The sequence below is a fragment of the Sebastes umbrosus genome, chromosome 14 (assembly GCF_015220745.1).
Source record: "Sebastes umbrosus isolate fSebUmb1 chromosome 14, fSebUmb1.pri, whole genome shotgun sequence".
NCBI lineage: Eukaryota > Metazoa > Chordata > Actinopteri > Perciformes > Sebastidae > Sebastes > Sebastes umbrosus.
This window is the reverse complement of record NC_051282.1, coordinates 8,185,759-8,211,961: the sequence shown is the minus strand read 5'-3', so window position 1 is coordinate 8,211,961 and position 26,203 is coordinate 8,185,759. Positions and strand designations below refer to the sequence as shown.

General features: G+C 38.9%; 2 protein-coding genes across 2 annotated transcripts in view; both read right to left on the bottom strand.

Annotated features, from left to right (window-relative positions):
* The window catches only part of ciita (class II, major histocompatibility complex, transactivator), a 29,340-nt gene extending 25,510 nt beyond the window's left edge, over nucleotides 1-3,830 (bottom strand). The window contains exon 1 of the mRNA XM_037792071.1: nucleotides 2,426-3,830. Coding sequence (XP_037647999.1) covers nucleotides 2,426-3,755 — 1,330 coding nt within the window. The 5' untranslated portion in view covers nucleotides 3,756-3,830. The remainder of the gene's footprint in view (nucleotides 1-2,425) is intronic.
* A 2,301-nt stretch (nucleotides 3,831-6,131) lies between these two features.
* Nucleotides 6,132-20,735, bottom strand: nubp1 (nucleotide binding protein 1 (MinD homolog, E. coli)). Its single transcript, XM_037792329.1, has 10 exons — nucleotides 20,554-20,735; nucleotides 19,100-19,204; nucleotides 17,357-17,490; nucleotides 15,554-15,622; nucleotides 14,804-14,836; nucleotides 14,620-14,710; nucleotides 14,377-14,531; nucleotides 11,159-11,269; nucleotides 8,782-8,968; nucleotides 6,132-8,306 (listed from the first exon to the last, which is right to left on the bottom strand). The coding sequence occupies exons 1-10, from the start codon at nucleotides 20,582-20,584 to the stop codon at nucleotides 8,254-8,256; spliced, it is 969 nt and encodes a 322-aa protein (XP_037648257.1). The 5' UTR covers nucleotides 20,585-20,735; the 3' UTR covers nucleotides 6,132-8,253.
* Nucleotides 20,736-26,203: the final 5,468 nt, after the last annotated feature.

Below are 26,203 nucleotides of genomic sequence, written 5' to 3'. Positions count from 1 at the left end.
CTGTGAGAACCGCGTATCTGGAGATACATTGTTTTCTCTGGACAGGAAGTGGATGAAAAACTGTAATCTGTTAAGTAACTAAAGCTGTCAGACAAATGTAGTGGAGTAAAAAGTAAAATTTTTGTCTCTGAAATGTAGCAGAGTAGAAGTAGAAAGTAGAATAAAATGGAAATACTCAGGTAGAGTACAAGTACCTTGAATATATACTTGAGTACAGTACTTGAGTAAATGTAGTTAGTTACTTTCAACCACTGGTGTCCAATTTAAAGCTGCAGTGGGTAGAAATGGAGCAAATATGTATGTCACTATATCCTGACAGTAGTGCATGAGACAGGTAATCTGAAAAAAAATCATGTGCCTCTGTGTCTTCCGGTGCTCCTAATGGCATCTGCAAGATTTCACAGACTAGAGGAAAACAACCAATCAGAGCCGAGCTGGAGCCTTGCCGTCTCTGATCAGCTGTCAATCACTCACGAACTCCGCAGCGCTGATCAAATATGAATCAATATTCTGTTACTGTAATGCCTTTTTCTCACCTCAAATGTTTTCAGAAACATCTTGTAGTGTACTGTTTAGCTGTAAAATGAGAAAGTTTGTGACTCGGTAGCCATGTTGAGATTAGTTGAGGAAATACAAAGCACCGCCCACCAGCCGGAGCACAGCCAATGGCCTTTGGCCTTGGCGGAGGTCATGTTTTCATCAGTGTTTTTTTGTTTGTTTGTTTATTTGTCTTTCTGTTGGCAGGATTACTCCAAAAGTTTACTATGGATTTGAATGATTTTTTTGGAGGGGTGGATTGTAGCACAATGAATAATCCATTACATTTTTTTAAGGATTTTGATCAGCCTGAGCATTAAGACCACAATGTATAACACATGCGCAGTGTAACTGATGATGCGTTGATGACGCGTGACCCTGCCTCCTTCTTTGAGCAGAGAGATACGTGTGGATGTGAATACGGGAGCTGCTGGCCGTCCACGGTGAGAAAGAAAAAAGCGGTAGGTGACGGGATGACAAGGTAGTGTAACGTTATACAGACATAACAAGACTGCTGAATGACAGAGGCCTCCGCCGATACTTTACACGGAAAAACACTGTGTTAATAATATGCCCACCACCTCAGGGTACCGCCAGCTGTGAGCTGTGATCTGTTTTAGAAAAGTCGGGCACCTTGGCGGACGTATGCGCTCTCCGAGTGCCAACTCGGAATTACAACATGCTGAAATGTTGTTATGGAATTTTTGTCCCCTTGATGCCAAAAACACTCTGCCTACTGAAGATTTAATTTCTCTACCGTATTCTTCCAATCGATAACTGCTCAAGGTCAAACATAGTGTAATATGGGATGTGAGATTGACACATTTTTAGACTATTTAACAAAAATCACTAATTCTATTATCTAAAGCTACAGTATCAATATGAAATGCTCTGTATTTTATGCCCATCTAACACTCTGTCCTTTTAACAGAAACACAAACAAGCTATTCTTGTGTGCCAGTGTGGAAAAATCCACCCCACTCTCTCCCCCCCTCTTGCTATTTTTGCAGCCTGGGAATAACTCAAATTGAAACTGAAAGTGAGACACTCCTTAACCACCAAATCATGCCAAGACAGCAGTTAACAGACTCTGTCTGCCATCCCCTGCAGGTGGCAGAGGCGACTTTTATTTAGGGATTTTTAATGGAAAGTACCTGGAGATTTTGGACAGAAAAGAAGTTTCTTTCAGCACCCATACAACCATGAAATCAAGGCTTTGACAGTATTCCCCCAGGCCCACCATGTACCCTTACAAAAAAGAAGTGTACTTCAAGTTAATTTCATGAAGTAAACTTAAGTACACTTTTAGTATATTCCCAAGTATACTTTATGTAATATACAAATATCAATGAACTAGTTCAACTTCTTCAATACTTCTCGGGACTGAAATGGCCCACTTTTTAGTTTATAAAAGTATACTTTTAAGTATACTTTAAATGTAAGAGTAGTAAACTTTGAGTACACAATTAGTTTACATCCAAGTTGTATTTTGTACTGCAACTATAATGTGAACTATACTACAAGTGAATTTATATGTATACTGTAGTTATACTATACTTGTAGCCCATTTTTTAGTTTATGAAAGTACACTTTAAAGTATACTCTCTGTAAACTACTAGTTTAGTAGTTTTTACTGCAAGTATACTTGTAAGTTTTCTTAAGTGAACTTATAGTACTTAGCCAAATATACTTTTCAGTATAAGCCAAGTATACTTAAGTATAATTTTATAAAGTATATCTCTGATAAGTACATAAAAACTAATCTGAAAACATACACTCTTATTTTAAGTTTAAAAGAAATATACTAATAGCACACTTGAATAAACTTATTTTTGTAAGGGTAAACAAGAACAGACAGATGACAGGTGATGATTGAGTGCAAACTTACCCCAGAGTGAATCCATCCTCTCTTCATCCTCTTTGTTCTTGTGGAAGTCTGCTTTTCCGTCAGCGCTGCACGTTCTTGTACCATAAGCAGCCCTGAAAACATTTTCTACACTGTCCATGACGCCTAATGTCATGCTGTGATCTGTGTCGGAGTAAAATGAGTAGTCTTGTGCGTCAGTATGAGTGTCTGTAGGTGTGCAGGGAGAAAACAAATGTGCAATGTCTTCTGCAAATCCTGCGCCACTTTGTACGTCCCCCATCAGACAGAGCAGGTCCTCTGTTGTGTCTGTTGTGCTGTCGGCCATCCAGAAGGCATCTAGATCTCCCCCCAGCCTGTCTGTGATGCTGTCATTAGCTGCTGCACACGCTTGAACAGGTGAGGCATTTCTTCGTGCTTCACAGGTGTACCAGTTATCCGTGTTCAATCCGATTGTCGCCGCCCTGTCGCCCGTAGAGAAATGGAGGCCTCTTGGCGCTCCTTCTGAATCCAGTGTGAAGTTTGGGTCCGTGACCTCCAGCTCTGTAAAGACGTCAGCGTACAAATCTAATGTCCTGCAAGCGATTGCAAGCTCTGCTTCCTCTTCCATATTCAACAAAGGGCAATGTGCTTCACTCTCTGTCCCTGTCTTTTCACTTGTTGCACGGCCAGCGGTCATACAAGGAACCAGGGGCAGCAACATCCTCCGTCCTCGGTCCCAGTGCTGCCACAGAGGGAGAGCTATCCTTCTCGCCGCCTGCTCTACCTGCTCTAACCACTCCTTCTCATCCTCTGAATTCCCCTCATCTACACTTTCATTATCACTTACTGGCTTCTGCATTAATTCTGCACTTCTCAGCAGTTCTGCAATTTCATTGTCTAATGTGAGACCGCATTGGTAGTCGCATATCTGTGTAGAAGAGAGCTTGTGGTTGAGGTAGTGTTCGTCCATCACTGGTCCCCCCCTTAATTCCTCAATTACACTATTTTCGTGAACAACTTCATATAGTGGCCTGGACACTATGTTGTCATGTTCATCCATTGACCATACAGACTCTGATCTTGTCTGGTTGTGGTCTCTAGACATTGATGGCCCACATTTGCTCACCTGGCTGCCTTGGTTGAGGTGCCACTGGGTGGTAGATCCTTGAGAACCCATCAGATAATCAGACCCTGGTTTACATGCTGCAGGTGCGATCCCCTCAGCGAGTCGGTGCAGACTCAAGCTCTTCCCGTAGGCCTCCGAGATGATCCGCTCCTCCACCAAACCCTCCAGTAGAGCCTGGATCTCGGCAGCAGAGGCCCAGGTCAGAGCCAGCTGCACTCCCTTCAGAACCTCCTCGAACTGGGCCATGGCGACGACGACGTCTGCTCCCCGGACATCGATGTCCTAAAAAAGACAACTGCTAGTAGAGATGGTCGAGTTTTAGATTGTTTTTTTTAAAGGGACACAAGGATTTTGTTCAGGAGGTGTTGTCATTAAAAGGGGGAGGTGTTTGTGTGGTTGGAGGGGAGGTGAGTTCGAAGAATTACTTCAGTTTTCTGTGTGGGAATGTGTGTGAGAGAGACTGGACAGAGATGGCATTATTATTAGGAAGTGAGGTTAGATTGCACAAGGAGAGCATTAAGTTCAGCTTCAGACTTAAAATTTTCATCAATCTTCTTATAAAATCACCCCTGTTGTTTATTACGCATTCTTAATTTGCATTAATGTTGTCTAATGGTACCTAATATTTTGCTATTTTTCATTCAAAGTAAAAACAAATCAGTTTTTGTTTGCTTTAGACATATAATTTTGACTTCTATAACTTCTATAACCAATAAAACATTATTTTAAACACAATTACATATAGTACATATAGCAATTTGTATATAAATACTTAATTATTGCATTGCTTATAATACCTTTCACTGAATGTTTCATATCTCTGAGCAATGTCTACAATATGTCGCACAGGATCACCAGATTTTCTGAAAGAAATCAGGTTCGACGAGTCACTGTTTTACTAATTTAGGGACTTTTTCTTTGTGTAACAGAAACTGAAACAATGGACGAACTACCTGATCTATCATGATTTAACGCTTTCACACGTTTACTGTTTTTTGCAATCAGAGACAAATAACAACAGTTCACACATAACCGAGCATTGATATACACAGTATGCTCGCTACATGACCTCAAGTTTGTCAAACCGTGTCACCGTAAGTATTAAATGTGTCCACTCTATTGTTTGTTTTAGGAATTGGAACTGGTTTGGCTAAACAATGCACGCCCAACTGCCATGCCTGGTATTCACCATGTGTCATTTCCTTAGTATCACCACAGCAGCCACACCTCCGGCAACACGGTAGAGATTGTCTGCAAAATGTATGATGGAAAGGCAACTTGTTGAAGTGATTGAGAGTCAAGACTAAAAATACTGGTGCTCATTGGTGTTGAGAATAGTTAATTTAAAGGAACAGTGTGTCACATTTTTTAAAGACGTGAAAGGTCCTCTCTAGAGCCAGTGTTTGGTTTGTCCGTTCTGGGCTACTGTAGAAACATGGTGGAGCAACATGGCAGGCCTCATGGAAGAGGACACACACTCTATGTTGATCTGAAGAGCACAATCTAAAGGTCTTTACACACTGGGGTCTATTTTTTCATGCGATTAATTCACGTCAATAAATTTTTTCGAACTGTTGTTTTTGTCATGAATACTTTCACACAGAACCTGAATATCATGTTCAGTTTTTTTTTTTTTAACAAGGTAAATTTTTTACCTTTTGCCCTGCAAATAAAGGCATCAATCAATCACGTTGTCCGGAACGGGTTGAGTTGCGCCTATATTTATGAAAAAAACAACATGGAGGCTCCGTGGTCCGAACCAAGACGGCAAACTTTATTACTCCTTTTAACCTAGACATATAATATTTGCAAAGTATTTAGCATTTTAGTGTGGTTAATTCGTCTACCCCCGGTGTGTAAAGGTCTTAAGCTATCCTACACACTGGTCCTTTAAGGCATCTGAAATAATGTTAATAATCTTCCATATTAAAAACAGTTCAGTGCACTTCTTTAATATAGTGAGAACCCTATTTTGTACCCTCTGTATAAAGTTTCCTGTGTATTGAATCCTTTATGCGTCACAATGTACAGTGTTAATCATGGACACTATAATCTTTAGTTCTTCACTCCTTAAATGTGTTGTCTTGTATCATAGGAAATAAAACTGACTGTATTTTTCTACATAGACTGAATTTCCTAACATGGAGGAATACATTTCAGTGCTTGAAGTCATACTTTTATAACTCATCAGACTGCAGCCAACACAATCACAAAGTAAAAGTAGACCAAAGTGTGAGAAACACATCGTCTGTGTTGCTGTGGCTGCTGTTGTTTTGTCTGTTAGCAGGATGCAGATGCAGTTTCACATGTGTTTTTTAATGAACCCTTGAGGAACTACCACCATGTATGGCAAAAGTACACACGAGGACACACCGCACAAATAAAACATGGTGGCAAGACTTGGCAGTACAGACCTGGTGAAACTGCATTCACACCACTTTTACTAAAACTGTCCACATAGCTGATATCATTATCATTGAAATATGTTGGCAAAAGGCTCTAAGTGAGGGTTTTAATATTAAAGACAAGGTTATCTCAATTAATCTTTGATTTATAAACAGATAAAACAAAAAAGGATCATTAATACTTTGGTAACTTTGATAGAAAAATCATTGATTGTGGTTTCATGTTTGGTCATTTATTTTGTAAAGCAGTTATGGCAAGTACAATATGTGTCTAAAACAATTGTTTATAACAGATTATTAATATAATCAAAAATCATATTTACTGTAAATCAGGAACAACCAAGTTACTCCAGTCACAACTACATCTAAACTTCATATCTGGTCAGTGAAGAAAATTAAATGTTCGTACATTTTGTCGCAGTTTTTATGTCTGCAAAATGTTCTGAAATCATGTGTTTTATGTTTTGAACCATTAGTTCAGTGGCTCCGACCTGTAAATGAGAAAGTTAAGTGTCCTCATATGCACAGTTTGCATATTTTAGACAAAAATAAGCTCTCCCAAATTCATACATTCACATTTTTAGATTAGCTAGATGTGCTGAGAACAAAGTCTACATCTATATGGCTTGCGAGTTGACATCTCCATACAGTCACCGAGAAAACAAACTCAAATCAGAAGTTCAGATTTTATACTATGCTGATGATACTGTGCTTTGTAAATAGAGGACTTGAGCAACCGTGGTTTTAATCCCACTGATGGTACCCACATTTAACTTTCAATCCCTACTTTCTATTGATTCCTGTAACCAGGGACAGTGAGGGACGGTCCTTCTAGGAAATGGTTAAATGTTTGACACTACTGCTTGATTTACTACATGACGATCAGAGATTTAACTTCCCCAAATAACATCTCCTTACTGCAGCACAATGAGAAGAGTTCCCACCTATACTTTAACATGAAAGAAAAAGTCTGGTAATAATCTACATTTTCTTATTGTCAACAATTTCCATGTAAGGACCAAAAACAACATTAAATTGAATAGTTGCCTGTGTATACAAAGCATATAGCATACATATAGCTTCCTCTGTGCTGTAGAACTCCATTAAAACACGTAATTGAGCCACTGTTGCACTGAAAGACATCATCCCTTTGTTATTATGAACAGTTTATTTTGAGTCAATCCCGTTATCCTGTTATGAATTCACTTGAACACCAAATGTGTATTAATCCACAGCCAAACATAGTCCCCATTAATGCACTATTTACTCCCGTTTGAGTTAAGTTTAGTAAAAACTACAATGCCCAGCTGTTGTATTTATGAATATATATCTTCAGTATGAACCAATGGACTCGTTGCTTAGAGGTTGTGTAATGCTGACAGCATTGAGAGACAGCACAACGCATTGTTGGTTTTGGTCCTTTCATGGGATTTGTAAGACAATAACACAAATAGAATATCGGCAGCTTCATCCTTTAAGACGAATATTCCAAATTGCCTCATATCAATTACTGTATTTTAATTATACTTATTCAATCTTGTGAAGGGTTCATTGCATGAGTGGAATATCGTCTCAAAAAAAGTAAATTTTGCCCACTTAAAATAAAGGTATTTTAATTTTGCACAAACCCACAGTGTGCCTTGGATTATTTTTGAAGGAGACTTGTATTTTATACTTTTGTGAGACCATATTCCACCGATGCAATGAGCCCTTCACAAGACTGAATAAGCACAGCACAGCTGAAGGATCCAAAGAGCACCTGCTGTATGTGATTAACACAAAGACCCAGCAGCGCCACTACTCCTTTGTCTTCATATTAATCATACCTCAGGGATTTAAGTGTATTCATCTCAGCTCAAGTATAGACATGTTATATACAGAGTATACCCAGAGTGGTGGTTTGAAGTTATGTTTTTTTTTTTAATGCATGTTCAAAATTAGGCCCAAGTGCTTATTTGGATAAGACCAAAGCTGGAATTATTTCTGAATATTCAATTTATCACAAACAGGAACTAATCCCTAATATATTACAATTAATCCCCATTATTATATATATCTTTCATCCTCAGTGCTTTTTCTGGAAAAGTTGTATTGGCGAGCCACAGCAGAATAATCCACTGCACTGCGACGTCTGACCAGCTCACCTTGTGGTACAAAAGCTGCTGCCTGTCATGACTTATAATCATGTTGAGATAATTCTGGCAGGCTTTGTTGAATGTTGCATTATAAACAATATTAGCTTTCCTATGTGTGTTTCTTACTCAGTAGTTAATCATTTCTACCACGCTCTCATCATGTGATCTGTTCTGGTCCAATAGGTCTGCCGTCAGAGTGGTGGTTCAGGTGGTGCTCTGCTCCTCTGTCTCACGGTTGGAACAGTAGTCCTGAATACCTGGAGGAGGAGAGGAGTGTGACGATGATGATGTAGTTTTGATGAAGATTGCCGAGGACACAAATAAATATACCTCTGTTATTAAAGATCTTTGTGTGCGTTTGCTTTTTAATAACTGCCTGTAAAATCATTGTGAATCATCTATCACACAAACCACATTTGATTCTTCAACTTTAATCTAATGCTGTCACTACAGTTATTGAATTTCGATCTCTCCTTCTTCCCCTTTAGTCGACTGCTTCCCATTTATAAAGTGATCGCTTCTTCTTTCAGTACATTTAATCGGGAATTGGACCATCAAGTAAACCATCTAGTCATCAAAAAATTACGAGGGACTTCGCTGGAAGCCGTACGTGCACCCAACTTCCTTTCTCTGTAATGTAACGAAATACAACATGATGCCGGAGGTGGCATAATGGACGTCGGAGATGCGTGGGTGTGTTCGTGTTGGGTTTGAATTCCTGTAAACACTCACTCTGCACAATACTCTGGTAGACTTTAGCAGCAGGAGAGTCGGGTACTTCAGTGAGGAAAGACTTGCCCTCGTCGCAGCTTCGTGCTATCCTCGGGTCTAGAGGTACCTTTCCTAACAGGGGTAGATTTAGATCCGCACACATTCGCTCTGCGCCCCCGCTGGTGGGAGGGAAGATCTGAGACGTGTTCTGCAAGAGAGAAAAGAAAAATCTAAAGTTATGTACGCATTTTCAGATTCTATGGACCTCAAATTACATAGAATCTGTGCTACTCTTTACATGCTGAGCCCAGGGGTGGAAAAGTGGAAAACTGGCCAGTTGGAATCCATCAATGTCATTTAAATATGTCAGTAATGAATGAAATCATTATGTATAGGCCTCCATGGTTTCATTGAGAAAACAGTAACACCAACATTGCTGTTTAGAAGTCTCACTTTTCAATATCTGGTTTATACCTGGGAAACACAGGACACAATGTATTGTGTTTTCAACTACTTTTTAGTTCACAAACTGAAGCTGTGTGATGCTTTGCGAGGCCCTTTTCCAGCTTTTTTTCAAGATGCACAACTTTGTTTTCACACAGAAAATTAGACTATAACTAAATAAAAAGTTGATGATTGAGAATGATGACGAAATGAAAAGTCAGAGTTTGGAAATAATAACTAGATTTACTGAGGAGAGTAAGTACGTTGTATCACTGCAGAGCAGAGGGACATGGACAGCCTGTGTGTGTGAACAAGTAAACACTGCCTTTTCCACTGACCTTGCGAGAGACGAGAACAACACCTGTAACCATGGTAACTGTACACAACAGAAACTGTGACGGCTGTAGCCTCAAAATGCTTAGAAGACATCTAAAACTAATATACACAGTATTTTCATCAGACTAAATCAAAATCAGGTGCCAAAATGAACACTGATGCACACACGCTTAAAGAGGCGCTTTAGCATTGCACTTTCATGAAGTTGGGTTACTCATGAGTAGGGCTGACCCGAATGCTTCGAAGCTTTGACCGTTGCCGTGGTAACCGACCTCCAAATCACGATTCAAATGCTTTGTTTTTTAATTTATATAAAGGTATGTAATAATAATGTATAACTCCCAAAATAGCCCATGAAATAAGGAATAATCCCACAACATTATTCATATTCAACATTAATAACTATTAGTTATTCAGATATCGCTGTTTGTTGTGTGTTCAGTGCATGTGTGTACAGTAGTGCGGCAGCGGCACTGAAACGGAGGAGATGGAGACAGACAGACAGAAGAACATGCCAGCCTGCACCGCCGCACTGCTCCGCAAAGTTTGAATACCTTCAAATAGTTCTCACCGAAGCTTCGAGGTCCAAAAATGCTATTCGGTACAGCCATACTCACGAGAGATTATCAAAATCGAAACAGCGATATATCCTGATTTTTAGTCCCTAGTAGCCTAACACTGCATTTCCCATAATGCAACTCAATAGCATCTTTCGGTAGACCTTTCCTGTCTGGTTCAAACACCCTGTCCCAAATTTTTAACGCTGGCTTTCTGTTCTGAATTTGCAGTCTCCGAGCTAAATCGGAGATAACCCTGATGACATCACTATGACGTCATCAGGGTTATTTAATTGGATTTGACAAAACTCCCTGCAGAGCAACAGAAGATTTAATACAACTGTTTTCACGGGCTGAGTGGTACTCCTCGCTACAAATAAATTGATTAAACAATTGGAGACGTGTCCCCTTAAGAGTTGAGTAACTACATTAAAAAGATCTGTAAATGCGACATGCGTCTCTTCCTGTGGGACGGGGAAAATCAGTCCTGTCCCGTCCCGTCCACCACACTTCAACTACTATAATTTAATAATATTTTCAAAACTCCAGTCACTAGCAAAGCATCAAATATATTAAGTGTTCTGTAGGAATGAGGTTTCTCCAGAGTCCTCCCACCAAAAATACCATCTTAGTGGAGAAAAGTATTGAGAACGAAACCAAATCAGACATAAAGAATCAAAGAAATATCAGATCTCAGTTGATGTTTGCAACGTGAGCTCTCTCACAGTCTGTGTGTCAACAGAGAACTGCTTTGCAGTGCTAGCTTGTGTTTTGACCTAATTAAAACTGCAAAAGGAAACATCTTGACTGCAGAGATTAAAGAAGACGAGCAACTGACATTCCTAACTTGTTTTGCTGTAACAGATGAAGTGACAGCTCTGTGGTGACGTTGGTTCTACCATGTCCGTTAACCATTGTTCCTCTTTGCTTTGTGCGTCCTATGGTTGTTTGGCAAAACTGTCCAGACGTCTGCTCGTATTGCGTATATGATTTTTTTTTTGTGTGTACGTGTGTGTGTGACCGTCCGTTTGCAAAACTGTGCATGTGTGTCTTTCAGTGACCTTGCATGAAGGGCAGACAAAGCCACTCATGTTCTCCACCACTCCGATGATCGGCAGCTTGACCTTCTGACAGAACCTGATCTCCTTTCGCACATCCTGCAATGATACCTCCTAAAGAGAGAGAGAGACAAACAGAAAGTGAAAGACAGTTATAGAAAAGCAAAACAGGATAGGAGGGAGACAGAGACGATACCGCAGAAGACAAGAGAGACGGGGAGGAAACAAAGACACCGGTGTAAACAGTGAATTGTTTTCCCTTCCCTCACAGCTGCTATCATGGTTCCCTTGATAAAATCAGACGAACTGAGCAGCTGTCACATGTACAGTAAATGTGTTGAAAAGTTTGGGTGTGAAAAAAAACTAAAATGTCTTAGCTTTGATATCAAGAGCTCGTCTCTTAATATCAAACAGACTGGTTCCTTTGTTTGGCTGATTCCCACCTCGTCGTGTGTGGTTAGTTTTGGTTAAGTGAGAACTGAAGGAATGAGGAAGTGATTCTACTGCTGTCTGACCTCATGAGTCCAGGCCTAATTTAAGCACCAGGAAGTGTTTGCCCAGTTAATCTTTCACCAAGTACAGTAAAACCTGATCAATTTAGGGCTCAGCAACACAACAAACAAAACAAGAACACAAGTTCTTTCACAACTCTTTCTCCTTAGTCCAGACTCTACTGCCAACATCTGCTTCCACTTTGTACTGTACAGAAACAGTGAGGAACGGCACAGGAATGAAATGTGTTTACTGACTTCTGTTAACATGACCAAGCGGTACATTTGTGAGCTGCAGTTTACAAACAGAGTACCTCCAATATGGCTGCCACTGGGTGCAAGTCAGATGAAATGTGCACATTCAAAATCTTTATTAACATTAGGTCTGAGTGAGATAGCATGGACACTGGAGCATTGTCGCTATACTGTCTGCATGTAAGATTATATGGGTTCATTTACAGTATGTCTGTATTATGATGGCATTGTGTATGTGTGTATGTCTCGTTTCCACACAGTTTTGTTTTGTGTCCGTAAATCTGTATTGTATACGGATTACACCTCCTAGTGTTCATCACGAGGAAATGCATCTCTTTACGGATGGATAGAAACAACAACGCAGATATTGGAGAGAAAATAATTTTGTCAGTTTTTTGCCGTCCATATTTTTTTTTAAGTGAAAAGTTTGATGGCATATTTAGCTGACAATGGTAGCATGCTAGCTGTGCAACATATAGAGTGCATGCAAAGGGGTTCATACGTCTTGAATGAATGACTCGTATACGTACACAGAGCTATGTGTAAACAACGTGTAAAGGTTCGAGTCTGTACCGTTGCTACGGCATCAGACTTTTTGGTGCCCGTTTAGTGCACCTATCCACCTAATGCTTAAGGTGTGTTCTTGTTATGCAAACAAGACAGAAGTCCTTATCAAAACTGGTGTGAAAGAATGTGCAGTCAGCAACTAAAGCCTGATGGTATCGTGTTGTGTGTCTGTAAAATCAATACATGGGTTTTATATTGATTTGATAGAATGCGTACTTTAGAAGAGGACTCCTAGACATGTGCAGGGTTTATTGTCTTGCTAGCATTGTACTGCTTTTATTGTGTTTTGTATCAACAAATAACTACTAAAGGTTTATAACTTTATATGGTGCATTTTTTATAGGTTTATGATAAGACAGCAGCCTCTGTTAGTTGCCATATGGTAGTTGCATTTTGCCAATAGTTTTTGTTGAATAACGCTGTAAAATAAATTGAGAGGGAAACAACAGCAGCAGTTTGTAAATGATATACTTTACAGGATTACTTTACTGACAATAGTATGACTGTGAATATACGACTATTTCGAAATAACAAAATACATTTAGTGGCTGGGAACATAATGCCGACTGTGCAACACGTTACTTCAATGTCTCAGACAAAACTTTCATATCATGTGTACTGTATCTGCAACATGTTCACTGCTCCCTACAATACTGACATGTAGTAAATACAGTGTGGTGAAGTTTAGGCTGATGAAAAGATACTGATAACGTGTACTCATTTTATGGTCTTTCACACGGTCTCTCAACCTGCCTCAATGCATTTACCAGCATTACTTTCCATAACCCCCCACAGCGGGTGATAACTTACTGTATTTAGCTGTGGGTTAAACACGTAGGTGTAGAGAGGACTGGTGACAGTCACAGCAGTAATGGAAGTGAGGGGTTTTCCAGTTGAGATAAATTGGGATTCCCACCCTTTACTTTAATTTTCAATTTTGTAAATTATTTTATTTGCTTTTAAAGCAATACATGGGCTAGCACCACAGTACATTTCATTTATTTGTCCCTACACCACCCCCAGGCCTCTTAGACCCGCAGAACAATTGTTTTTGACTGTTCCACAATCAAGGCTGGTGGGAAGGGGAGATCGTGCCTTTGCAGTGGCAGCACCAAAGCTGTGGAACGGCCTCCCACTGTCAATCACGTTCCCCCACTAGTGACACTTCTGAGAAAAATCTCAAGACATTTATCTTTTCATTGGCCTTAGGTTGCTCTTATTGGTTTTTGTGTTTTAGAACTTTATTCTTTTTACCTCATCCATGTTTTTAGTGTTTTTTAGTCATAACATTGCATCTATTATTACCATTTATTTTATCATTACTATTTATTGTTATTAATGTGGTTTGTATTTTACTGTTCATTTTTAACACCGTCTCTTTGTTGATTACGGTTGTTTTTAAATGTGTCATATTAATCTAATTTATTTGATTTGATTTACTAAAACACTGCAAAATTCTAGATGTTTTTTTCTAGACATGTTAACTGCACATCGTCTAGAAAAATAGCATTGTAACTTTACTGGAGATATCTCAATAGGTTGTTGTGTCACAAAAAGGCAGAGATACCAGTTTCCCCATTAACAGTTGCACTAAGATGATTATATAATGCAAGGCAACCGATGTTGCGTTTTGAGTAAAGCGTGTGTGATTATCTCACTTCTCTCTCTGTTAATATCGTTTGTGGCTATTAGTGCTACTGTCGGTATAATTATTACTCACTAGAGTTACAAAAAAAAACACCGGCTCAACGAACAACTCAAGGCGGCTGAAAGTCATTCTGGGAAATATAGGAAACCACCAACTGAAGTACTGAAGTAGTCAAATCAGGTGGCGTGACAGTTTACAGTTGCTGTAATTGCTGTTAATGTTAGGTTTTATATGTGTGAGCATGTGTGAGCATGTGCTACCTGTGGCGTGGTGATGATGACGGCTCCGTCGACGTGGGTGGAGCTCAGGTACTGGATGATCGACAAGTGTTCGTCGGACGTGCCGGGGGGCGTGTCCACGATGAGGTAATCAAGTTCCCCCCAGTCAACGTCCCTCAAAAACTGCTTGATCATCCCTGATTTTAGACAAACACCACACAGATTATACTGGTGTGACATTTAGGAAAAAGTCTGATACATTTCACACACACACGCACACAATACCATTCTTCTTGGGTCCTCTCCAGATCACAGCATCATCAGGGCTACTGAGCAGGAAGCCAATGGACATGACTGCCAGGTTTTCTTCCACATACTGCAACATACAGTACGCACATATACATTTATGAAATATGCTCATTTCTTCAAAGAATTAAACATTAAAGCAGCATTGTATAAACTGACTCACCACAGGAGACCAGCCTGAGCCGCTCTGGTGAACCTGTGCACAAGAGAACAGATTATTACTCTTAAGTAAAAGCTTTGATGTCAAAGCAAAAATGACTTTTCCTTCACAGTAAGGTTGGGCGATATGACGGTATATACCGTATGGCGGTAGAAATGTGTCCACCGGTAGAGATTTGGCAACACCGTGTCCACAGTGGTAGCTATTCTCACTTTATTTTGTGATTCTCACACGATCTTGCGATATCACAAATCTTGCCGCCTCGCAAGGTAACATGATTCAGGCAGACACGGAGGAGGAGAGTGAAGTTGTAAATTCAGAGCAGGAAGAGGCATCCCAACCAACCCGAGATGAGGAAGAACTCTGGTTACATGATTACCAGACATTTGCACACTGTAGTTTATTTAAATATGTACATTTGGTCTTTTTTTTTTTTTGGTATACGCTTGAATACAAATTACTGACTGAAGTCAGGTTGGTATTTATTTGCACCCGTCTCATGTGAGCCAGTTGTTTTTGTTTTGTATGGAATTTCCCAAAAAAAGCAGAAAATAATCAAATGTGATGAAGTACAGTAGGGTTATTTTAAACCATTTCTTAATTGAACTTACAGAACAATTACTGTATTATGATATATACCATTACTGTGATATAAAATGACATATAACGTGATAGAAGAGTTTGACCATATCGCCCTCCCCTACTTCACAGCGTATTTGTGTATTGCTGTTAATATTTCTGCCCATAACTCACCTGCTCTCCCTCTAAGCCCATGATCCTAGGAATGGACGGACCACAGATATCTACATCCAGGAGAGCGACCTAAAAACACAGAGAGCAGAAATATAAAGACTCTTTAGTCTCCAGTGTAGTGGAGCCAGCGAAAGGCTGAGGCTCAGTTTTGTAATTCTTTACAAAAGTCCACAGAAAGCATTGATGGTGAGGAAGCTGACCTCTTGAGGTAAATATTAGGATAGCAGAAGGTGAAACTTTGAATACATACAGAAGTAACACAGGTATGTTACATCCACACTAAGCCAAATCTAAAACTAAAGCTATCCAAAACTAAGTTAAATCTGAAAACTGATTTTTTTTTCACCAGTTTTGGTCTTCCATTCCACATCATGTCTTTTATGCCCAAAAACAGCCAATACCGGAGAGGTCTGTGGTTTACAGTAAGCTGTTTACATGTGTCTTTAACACACTGCAACTAAGTTATTATAAATACAACAATGACTGCTGTGTCACTGAGCTTAGCTGCGGCTTAGAACAGGTCTAGCTAAACTAGGACTTGCAGGGGTTTAAAATGCAGCTCGATGCTAAGTTGGACCTGATCTGTGTCAGAAACGAACCAGACCACAGCTGAACAGCAGCTATACTGGGTATATGATGAAGTTACCTTATAAAGTCCATGTCACTCAATTGATTCAGAGAAATGCCGCACAAATAGCACCATACACTAATTTGAAAAAATGGTAATTATAGAAATTGGTTTTAGCTTTCTAATTTAGCAACCAAAATCACTAAAAGCTAAAGAAAGAATTTATTTTTATTACAATAATAACTGTGTCTCCTTACAATCTACTGCAGCAGCAATAGCCTGTCAAAGATCTAATTTTACATTAAAACTGCAAAGGTAATAGTTCTTATATTACACCTATATTTATTTTTTTCCTCAGGAGAGTGAACAATTCATGTGTCTCACCTGCCTGCATTGCTGACCTTGTGTCCTCCTTGTAGGTACTGGACAGAATGCAGGTGCAATGATTAATCCATTGTTTATTTAGGGCTGTGCTATTATCAAATTTCAATTACAATTTTGGCTTCCAAAGATTATGAAAACAAGATAATCGACATAAAGCGATTATCGTGAAACACGCTCTTGTGTACTTTTGCAGATTAGATTGTTCACTAGAGAACAAAGTTCTTCATAGATCGAGCCTCTTAATTTTGCTCTCAAAATGCACCAGATTGATGCATTTCATTTTAAAATGTAGACTAGAAAATGTCCTCAGTAAATGCATGATGTTTCCAAAGTAAATGAGTAATCATGTTAAATAATCCTGATCTCAGTATTGAACAAAATAATCGCGAGTATGATTTTTGCCATAATCGAGCAGCCCTAGTTTCTATGGAATGACCTCTTTTAAATGTAATTACACATTTTTATTAGATTGTTAATTGTAATAGTGTTGCCTTCGAAAGATGACACATGGTGAACGGCTGGAACTTAGCTACTTAGAAATTAGTAAAATGATTTGAGCTGTAGAAGTCTGCTCTTATACTGGACTTTATGACCACTGTTAACTCATGTCTGCAGTGACCTCTAGTGGCGTTTAGTTGATTTCAACAAGAAACAACAACTGGGTTTAGACTTAATCTCAGATACAGTGTAAACCACAGCTTCAAAAGGACACAGCAAATGGGTTTATTTTGTTTCACACATCACAGGTTTAACCGCATTTTGAACCTTAAAAAGGGGAAACTGAAGAAAAATGTTATACCAGCTGGTGGCTCTGTGGTTTGTGCTGTGAAAACCAAAATCTTAAATATTACCTCCTTAGTGTAGTCACTTGCCAGGGCATGAGCCAGGTGAGCGCTGAAGGTACTCTTCCCCACTCCTCCTTTCCCAGACAACACGAGGATCTTATGTTTGACCGTCGACAGCTTCTCTCCGATCTCTGCGATGGCTGGAGATGAGACAAAGGGAGGAGATGATGAAGGATGGAGAGGACTCTCAAAACAAGGGTTCACTGAAATATTAAAAGTCTCATATTATGCTCATTTCCAGGTTCATAGATGTATTTTGATGTTGCACTAGAACATGTTTACATGCTGCAATGTTCAAAAAACCCTTTATTCTTCTCATAGTGTCTCTCTCACTCAGCCTGCATTTAGCCTCTGTCTGAGAGATCCTGATTTACAGCCTGTCTCCTCCCACTCTGCTCTGATTGGTCAGCGTTTCTGTCAATCAAACGTCCTCAACAACACAGCATCACGGATAGAGAGAGAGAGCTGCCTGTAGCTCTGAGTGCAGCTCTGACAGTAAGGAGAGGGAGAAGCAGCTAGAATAGCATTTATAAACCACTTTAAAGTTTATAAACCAGAAACTTCACACAGCGCACGTTACCGGAGGAATCTGATCAGAAATCGGCGACAAATGAACAACACCTGCGGTCCAGATTCCAGGTTTTCCTGACGGTTTCTCTCAGGTAAATAATGCTATTTATAGCTCTGTTAGTTAGCTCAGTGTTTACCTTATGCATCAACTCTGTAAACCGTAAACACACACTCTGTTTTACGTCTGTCTTTACAGGTCCATCTGTGAGAAATGACCGACAGAATCATCCCAGACGAGAAGAAAACATTAGCAGTGAGCAAATAGTTGTTTACATGGAGATACAGAGCTAATCCGTTAGCGAACATCAGGGTGGAAAATAGAAGATGTGAAACAGTAGTCAGTATTTCTGGTAAAAGACACATGATAAATGTATGGAAGATCAGAGTAATGGTATATTATTTACTGTAGTAGCTGTCTCTGTGTTACCATGACTACAGACCACCGGAGCTTAGTTTACCGTAGTTTACCGGAGCTGAAAGACTTTCTCCTGTACCATGTCAACATAACTGCAGGTAGGATGATTAATAATGCTGTGAATAATTAATATTGTCATGTGTCTACTCAAATAAAGTTTGACTGTGAAACAGAAATGTGTTGTGTTGCTTACAAGTCACTATTTACTACCTGCACTCTTCTACATGCATGACATCAAATATATATAATATATAAATATCACCTGTTTAAACAGTGTAATTACATAAAGCCTTTGTGAAAGAACATATTATATTTAGATGATGGGAGTACATGAAGACTGTTCTGCTGGTTCTTGCAGACTAACACTGAGCTACTTTGCTCATAGTTCGGTTGAGAGTGTGGGGCGGGGTCAGCTACTGAAGGTTCTGCTCTGGTTCGACCAGGAAACCCTTACATGGCTTGCAATTCTCTAATGACGTCAGAAGAGAAGGAAAATCTGCTTAGTGATTTTCTACACCCATTTCCGGTCAAACGGAGCAGGAGAAAAAGAGAGAGGATGGTCTTTTATGATACTATGGTGACCTGTAGACACACTGGGGACAGATATTGATGTTTAAAAGACATGGAAAAGTGCATTTTGCATAATAGGTGACCTTTAAGCTACTAACTTTTCCTGTTCAATTTAAATGATTCTAATGATACCACATGTATATGTTGAACTGTCTATAAATGATCATAATATCAAGATGTGGTAACAGTCTTACCAGGGTCGGGGGCCTTGGAGGCTCCAGAAGCACAGGTTTTCTGGTTGGGACAGCCCTGACATGACGAAGTCTTTCCTGCTTGCTCACTTTGTGTACCCGGGCAGTCTGAAAGAATAAAACACAAACCAGGTATCAGTGTGTTGCCTTTATCAGATCACCATAAACTAATCAGAACCCAATACCTGTTCTGGTTCTGGTTGCTGAAGTTGAACTCAAGTCAATGGTTGAACTATATATATATATATACATATATACATACATATATATACATATATATATATATGTATATATATTTATTTATTTATTTTTTAACCTCTTAAAACCCACTGCCTGCTGGTGGGACCTTCATCTCAAGCTTGGATGAAACCTGCAGGACTAAATGAGGACTTTCTTTTAGATTCTAGTAGAGATGCTAGAGTTTCCAAACATACCAAATATGTCAAGGTGAATTTGGGGGAAATGTGCATAAAATGTCACGCAAGGTGTCTAGAATCTGAACTTCTGTTATCTTATGTTCCATCCAGGCACATAACATTGGTCTCTATGTGCAGCCGGCGGTGAGACGAGTGGTCAGGGACAGTCTACAAAATGCAATGCTGAAAAGATGAAAATATTCAATAACTTCAGTATTATATAGTGTAGTACCACCAAAATTACTTCACAGATCAATGATCTCCTCGTAGTTTTACTACAACACTTAATTTAGAAAAAAATATGCTTTTGCATAATTTTGGTGAATTTTTAATGGGAAACACATTCAATAACTTCAGTAATGTACAGTGTAGTACCACCAAAATTACATCACACATCAATTATCTCCTCATGGTTGCACTACAACATTTAGTTTGGAAAAAATATTATTTTGCATAATTCTTTTGAATTTGTAATGGGACAAATATTCAATAACTTCAGTATTATGCAGTGCAGTACTGTTAAAAGTGGTATGTTATCAGTAAATAACAGATAGTAACTGTTGTCCATTTCCACACTGATTCTGGAGGCTGAGAAGAACCGTGTCACAATGACTCAGCAACCTCTCATGGAGTAATGTGGCACATTCAGTGTATTTATTAGCCTATATTATATCTTATTCAGGCAAAAATGACCAAATTCTGTAACGACATTAATTTGCTGACGTTTATCTATAATGGTTGTCACGTTAGGAGAGAAACACTTTAGTAAGTGCGTCATTAAACTTCACAACCCAACAAGCCATTTCTGTTTTATTGTATCTAAAAGAAGCAGTCGCAGAGAGATCATGGTCCATGCGCATGTTTTGATAACATTCTGGAATATTGGCAGTACAGTGTTGTCAACAGCAACAGAGACGTGATTAACTGTGACACGTTTGTTTAAAACCCACCACTAGTTACCTTAACGTTACAGCAACGGTAATATTACAAATTACGAATCAACTTTATTGTCTAAAAGTCCCAAATAATGTAAAAACTCACGCTCCGGTGCATTATCTGGTACGTCTGACATCTTTAGACGAGTGTGCTCCGGTTGAAGTCTTCCCCCCTTTTCGAAGGTTCCGGATACGCACTCAGTAAGTACCGGCCGCGTCTATCGCGAGGAAACTATGAATGTAATATGTATTCCTGGCTCTGTAGTTGTCCAACCTACTTCTGGTGAAACCAAACCCTTTCATATGACACAAGCCTCGACGGATGTTGCTGTTTTTCCGGGCTTTTCCTGAAAAAAAGAAAAGAAAACCTTTTTTTCAAGTGTGTGTGTTTGTGTGTGTGTGTACCGTCCATAGACTGTGTGGTAACGTTATAGTGACGCACTTTTTGGCACCTGGCATTTGACCTCCCATTGGAGAGAAAAGAGGAAGGGAAAAAAAACAATAACAAACAAAACAAAAAATAAATCATTTGCAAATACAGATATCTAAATTTATTTTGATTATTATTATTATTATTTTTTGATGTGCAGTGCATTCCAAGTAATAGCAGTCAAACTGCTGTTGAGTTGCTTTGATGATACCTCAACAGAATACAGCTAAAATTAAAATTTGAGTTTCTTTCTTTCTTTTTTTTTTTTTTTTTTACAAAAGCAGATGCAAAAAACAGATGAACAAATAACAATGGTATACAATGGTTATTAGATTCTTCTTATGTAGTATTACACTTTATTTAACACGAAACAAGTTGGTGAAGAAGAAAAACAGCGCATTAATTGGCATTATTATACATTTACAAGGTCATACCTTGAAAGTTCCCAGCCAAAACATCTAAAGATTAATCTGCAAATGTTTGAAACTTCAGAGCTTTATATATATATAAAAAAAAATCATCAAACCTTAATTGTCTTATTTAAAGAGCTGCTACAGTGGTGTACCAAACAAGATCATTGTAAGACTGACTTATATTGAGCCAAAATGATGCTAGAATTTAACACTTCCCTACTTTTTGGGGCACTGCCATAAGCTGGAAAAGTAATCCATTTAGTATTTAGTGTTACTCAGTATTTAACAGTATTGTGTTCAACAAAATTATGATTATTAATGTGAATTAGCAGCAGGAACTAACTATGTCCACTAGGTGGTGCTGTTGTTTGACTTAAGCCAGCAAAAGTTACAGTCATATAGACACAAACACAAGTACTAAAAGACAGAAACAGAGAGGCAGGGATTGGGGGCTTATGTTCAAGTTTAATACAACTTTGAATTAAAGCTGGTGAAATGAATAGATGTGAACTGATTTCTGACAATTTACAGTATAGTTTCATGCAATGCACATTCTTTTAACGTCATGCTTTTCTGACACAAAGTATGCTGTGATGCATACAGTCTACGGTTGTAATCAAGTGCATTTTGAAGCTGCTCTATCTGGAATTTTAATAACATAATATCTATGTCACACATAATTAAGGTGAGTAGTTCAGCGGCTCATGAGGGCCTTGAACTGTAATGGGTAATAATATCCCCGGGAAGCATCAACAATGCAGTTGACATGAGTAACACCATGTTGTTGTGTAAACAGTTTGTATACTGTATATAGTAACTAGACCACGGTAACAGTTACTTTTATTATGTTTTTATTTATTTTTTTGAAAATGAAAATTGTATTATTTTTTCACATTTAATATAACATCCTTTTGTTACATGCCTGAGCTTGATGAAACAGTAAACAGATGAACAGGTAAATTATTGAAATTGATATAATAACAAAAATAAATAATAAAAAATAGAATCAAATAAAGGACAAATAGATAAATAAATAAGGGGGTGGGGGGTCGTAATGCTGCCCTTAGAGTCATAAACACCCACATTAATCATAGAATGATACATTTTACGAACATGTACACACTGTTCCTAACACACCACTATTTACATGCAAATCATTCATGAAGTGAATTGTAGAAGAGCCTCTGGAGCTTTCCAGTCCATTGTGCCACTTCCTCTTTGAATTACAGTAAGTCACTTAGATTATAGGGATTTATCAATGGTTGCCATACATTTATGAAGCTGCTCTCATATCCATTTATTTTCTTTCCATGGGACTTTCTCTAAAGATCCAATTGAATAGTTTACATTTGAGAGTCTAAGACTCCTGCTTTGGATGGCAGTCCCAATAAAAACTGCCCAACAGCTTTTTAAAAATGCTGCATACAGCATCTTTAGACTGTCGCCCTTGTGAAATCTATCTCCAACTGTCCACCCTCACGCTTTCTCTCTCTGGGAACTCATACGACAGGTGTGTGTGTGTGTGTGCGTGTGTGTCTGTGTGTGTGTTGCATATGTCGGTATGTGGGTCTTTGTGGCCAACTGTTGTTTCCGTTCAAACACATTTAAACTTTGTTTCCAAGCTGTTTTATTGGCTCACTGGCATCACAGGAAAAGGTGATTGGTCCACAGAGTATCATTTGTCTGGCTTTGTGATCGAAGAACAAGGAAAAGTGTTAGGTGTGTTACGTGTGTGTGCGTGTGTGTGTATGTGTGTGAGAGTTATCCCTTTATATTACTATGTTCAAGAATCTTATGTATCCTTGTTATCAGTATAAGATCTCTGTGTTTTTACATGGGTAAATTTGGGTATCTTTGTGCCTGTGTGAGTGTGTGTCTGAGTATATGTGTGTGTTTATGTGTGTGTGTGCCTATCCCTCCCCCAACTGTTTGCCCTGTCGAGAGTGTGTAATATGATATTTTCTTTGTGTCGGTCCATCCGTCATTAACTGACAAACGTATTCACACAAACCTTTAACAAGCTTTATTCACTGCTCACCACTGCTTTCCCGTGCATGGTAGGTAGTCAACCAACAGTTGGCCAGACCACAGTGTATTAAAGAGGAACACCACCTAAATGAAGAATTACAGTATGTTATTTCTATGGCCGAGGAAAGTTCAATCAATATCAGTGAACATGAGCTACTCTCTCCCAAAGCCAGAAATCAGAGAAGTAAGTCTCAAACTTGTGATGTCATAGGTTATAAAGTCTGTAGCTGCTCCATAGACGGTGAATGGAGGCTGATTTTATGGACCCACAGAATGTTTGCTTGCTTTTTTATACCCAAATGAGCTTTATTCTATTGTAATGTTCTCAGTTGTGAAATAGAAAATGTTCCCATATATTCACAACATTCCCCTGGATGCTCTCAGTGTCATCTAGAACATCTCTCCCTATTCATTGTCTATGGAGCAGTTCCACACTTTATACCCGATGATATCACAAATTTGAGTTTTAGCACTCTAGTTTTTGGATTTAAGAGAGTGTTGTTCATCTTTACTAGTGTTTTTGGACTGTTTTAGACCATAGGAATAACATGAACATGAATTTTGAAAATGGGCCTAGCTCCCCTTTAAGACTAGATTGTCCTACTGTGTTGTCTTGGCACTGACTTCTGCGTAGTGTAGGACGCATATCGTCAATGAAGAAAGAAAAAAACAAAACACACATCAAGTGGGATTTCAATGATAGTAAATTACATTAAGAATTTACATATTAGGTAACATATGTTTCAATTAAATGTGTCTGATGTTGTCCTGGATTTATAGATGCCGATGAGGCTGTTATAAATGGACATTGAGGATGGAGATGTTATTGGTGCAGCAACACAAAAAAAAAAGTGAGAAACGTCCTTGGGTGACAGAACATTTTGTGAGAGATGTAAACATAGACATGAAAAGAGCGATAGAGACAGACGCATAGAGAGACATAAAGAGAGGGGTGCAGGCAGCACAGAGAGAGGGGTGTCATTAGGTGTGTAATTCATCCCTCGAGGCTACATGAAAGCCTGAGCAGAGGAAAACAACAGTGCAGCTGGAGACTTTAGTTTGGAATAGTAGTTTGTGAAAGGGCTATGATATCCTTCCTCTTTGCACTTCGCTATTCCTCCCAATGCCTCTCCACACCCTTTAATGGAAGCACTAAAAAGGTTCAATTAGCTCTTTGAATGGAGAGAGAAGCTGACATTAGCCTGTGTACAATGCTCTGAAAGGGAGAAAACAAACTCTATTTCATGCATTTTTAGACTAAGTGAGCCCAGCGGGAATTAAACTCCTATTGTGGCAGTTAGTGTACACATTAGGTATGTACTGCATAATGGTAGAATAGAGGAAGAAAGTAAACAAATAAATAGCCAATGAGAACAAGACTCTGGATGTAAAGGAACTAGATTTTCCTTTAGAACTATATGTGTTTGAAATGTGTCAAACCTGAGTGCAGAGTGCGGTGTAGACCCATGAAGACCCTGAAGGGAGATCAGTGTTGACACTGCCATGTATGCTTATTCGCTTTCTTTCTGAGAGTTAGATGAGATGCGCCCTCATGTTTATATGGTAAATATGAAGCTACCACCAGATTGATGGCACAAGATGAAAAAAGTTAATGTCAGGCTTTCTGTGGCTGGACCCAAATGCAGACGCTAGGGGAAGAGGTAAGTATTTTATTACAGGAGTTTTTGATATTGCAGCCTGGCGTTGGCGGTTGGTGAGGGGAAAGGGGGGTTCCGGGGATGTGAGCTGACTGGCGTGGCAGGTAGGTTTTTCCTGGAGGGTGAAGAGCAGCAGTTAGTTGAGGAGAGCAGGCGGGAAAACAGATAAACAGGAAACAATAAATAAATAAATAAATAAACAAATAAATAAATAAATATATAATAAACATAGGTTTAGAGAAATCATTAGAAAATATAAATACGAAATATGTATAACAACAGTGCAATTAATAAAGCTGAAAAATTGGATCTATCTTTAAGTGTGTAAAAATGCAAGAATAGTATAAATAAATAAATAAATGTTAGTTAGTTAATATTAATGTTAGTTTAAATGTACTGTATAAAAAAATGCAGCGGTAATGCCAGATTAAAAAAATAATAAAAACACACAGGCAGGCAGGTGTCACGGAGGAGGGACTGTGACACTTAAACACTCATCAAAATGATTACTCTTCATCCAGAGGGGGGCATGGATGTCGGCGCAAAATCCCATGGCAATCTCTTTAATAGCTTTTAAGACATTTCACTCATAACCACAGATGTGAACCTCATGGTGATGTTAGAAGAAAAGTCAGGGTATCACCAAAGTCAGAAGGATTCATCCTCTATGGACCATAAATGTCTGTAGAAAATGTCATGGTAATCGATGAGATTGTTGAGATATTTTAGCAAAAGTGGTGGACCGGTTCACCAACAGACATTGGCATCCCTACGGTTATGCTGCTAGCATGGCAAAAATAGGAATGTGTATAGATTATTGAGCATTTGCTCTCTGTAATAAAACAAGAGGTTATGTTATATTATTATTATTATTAACCTTAACTGACTTAGATATTTCAAATGTTTTGTGCCGGAATATTGAACAATGACATCATCTGACAATCTGTCACACACACACACACACACACACACACACACACACACTAGACTAGATAGTCCATCATGAAGTCAGGCACATTCTGTCCATTCAGCAAGTGGTTTACACACACACACACACACACACACGCTAATAGACTCAGGTCAGATTTTGGTCACAGAGTTACTCAGCACAAAAGTTAAGCCTTGGCTGCACAAGCAGTCATCACACTGGGAACAATGCCACAAACACACACACACACAAACACCAGCCTTAACATAACTCACACTTTTTCTATAAGGATTAACAGA

Bases quoted from the DNA above. Each gene is read 5' to 3' on its own strand.
- nubp1 (XM_037792329.1), bottom strand. From the start codon at position 20,584: ATGTCAGACGTACCAGATAATGCACCGGAGC. The intron at 19,205-20,553 runs GTGAGTTTTTAC...TTATTCTTTCAG, and splicing joins ACCAGATAATGCACCGGAGC to ACTGCCCGGGTACACAAAGT. The intron at 11,270-14,376 runs GTAGCACATGCT...CTCTCTCTTTAG, and splicing joins TCATCATCACCACGCCACAG to GAGGTATCATTGCAGGATGT.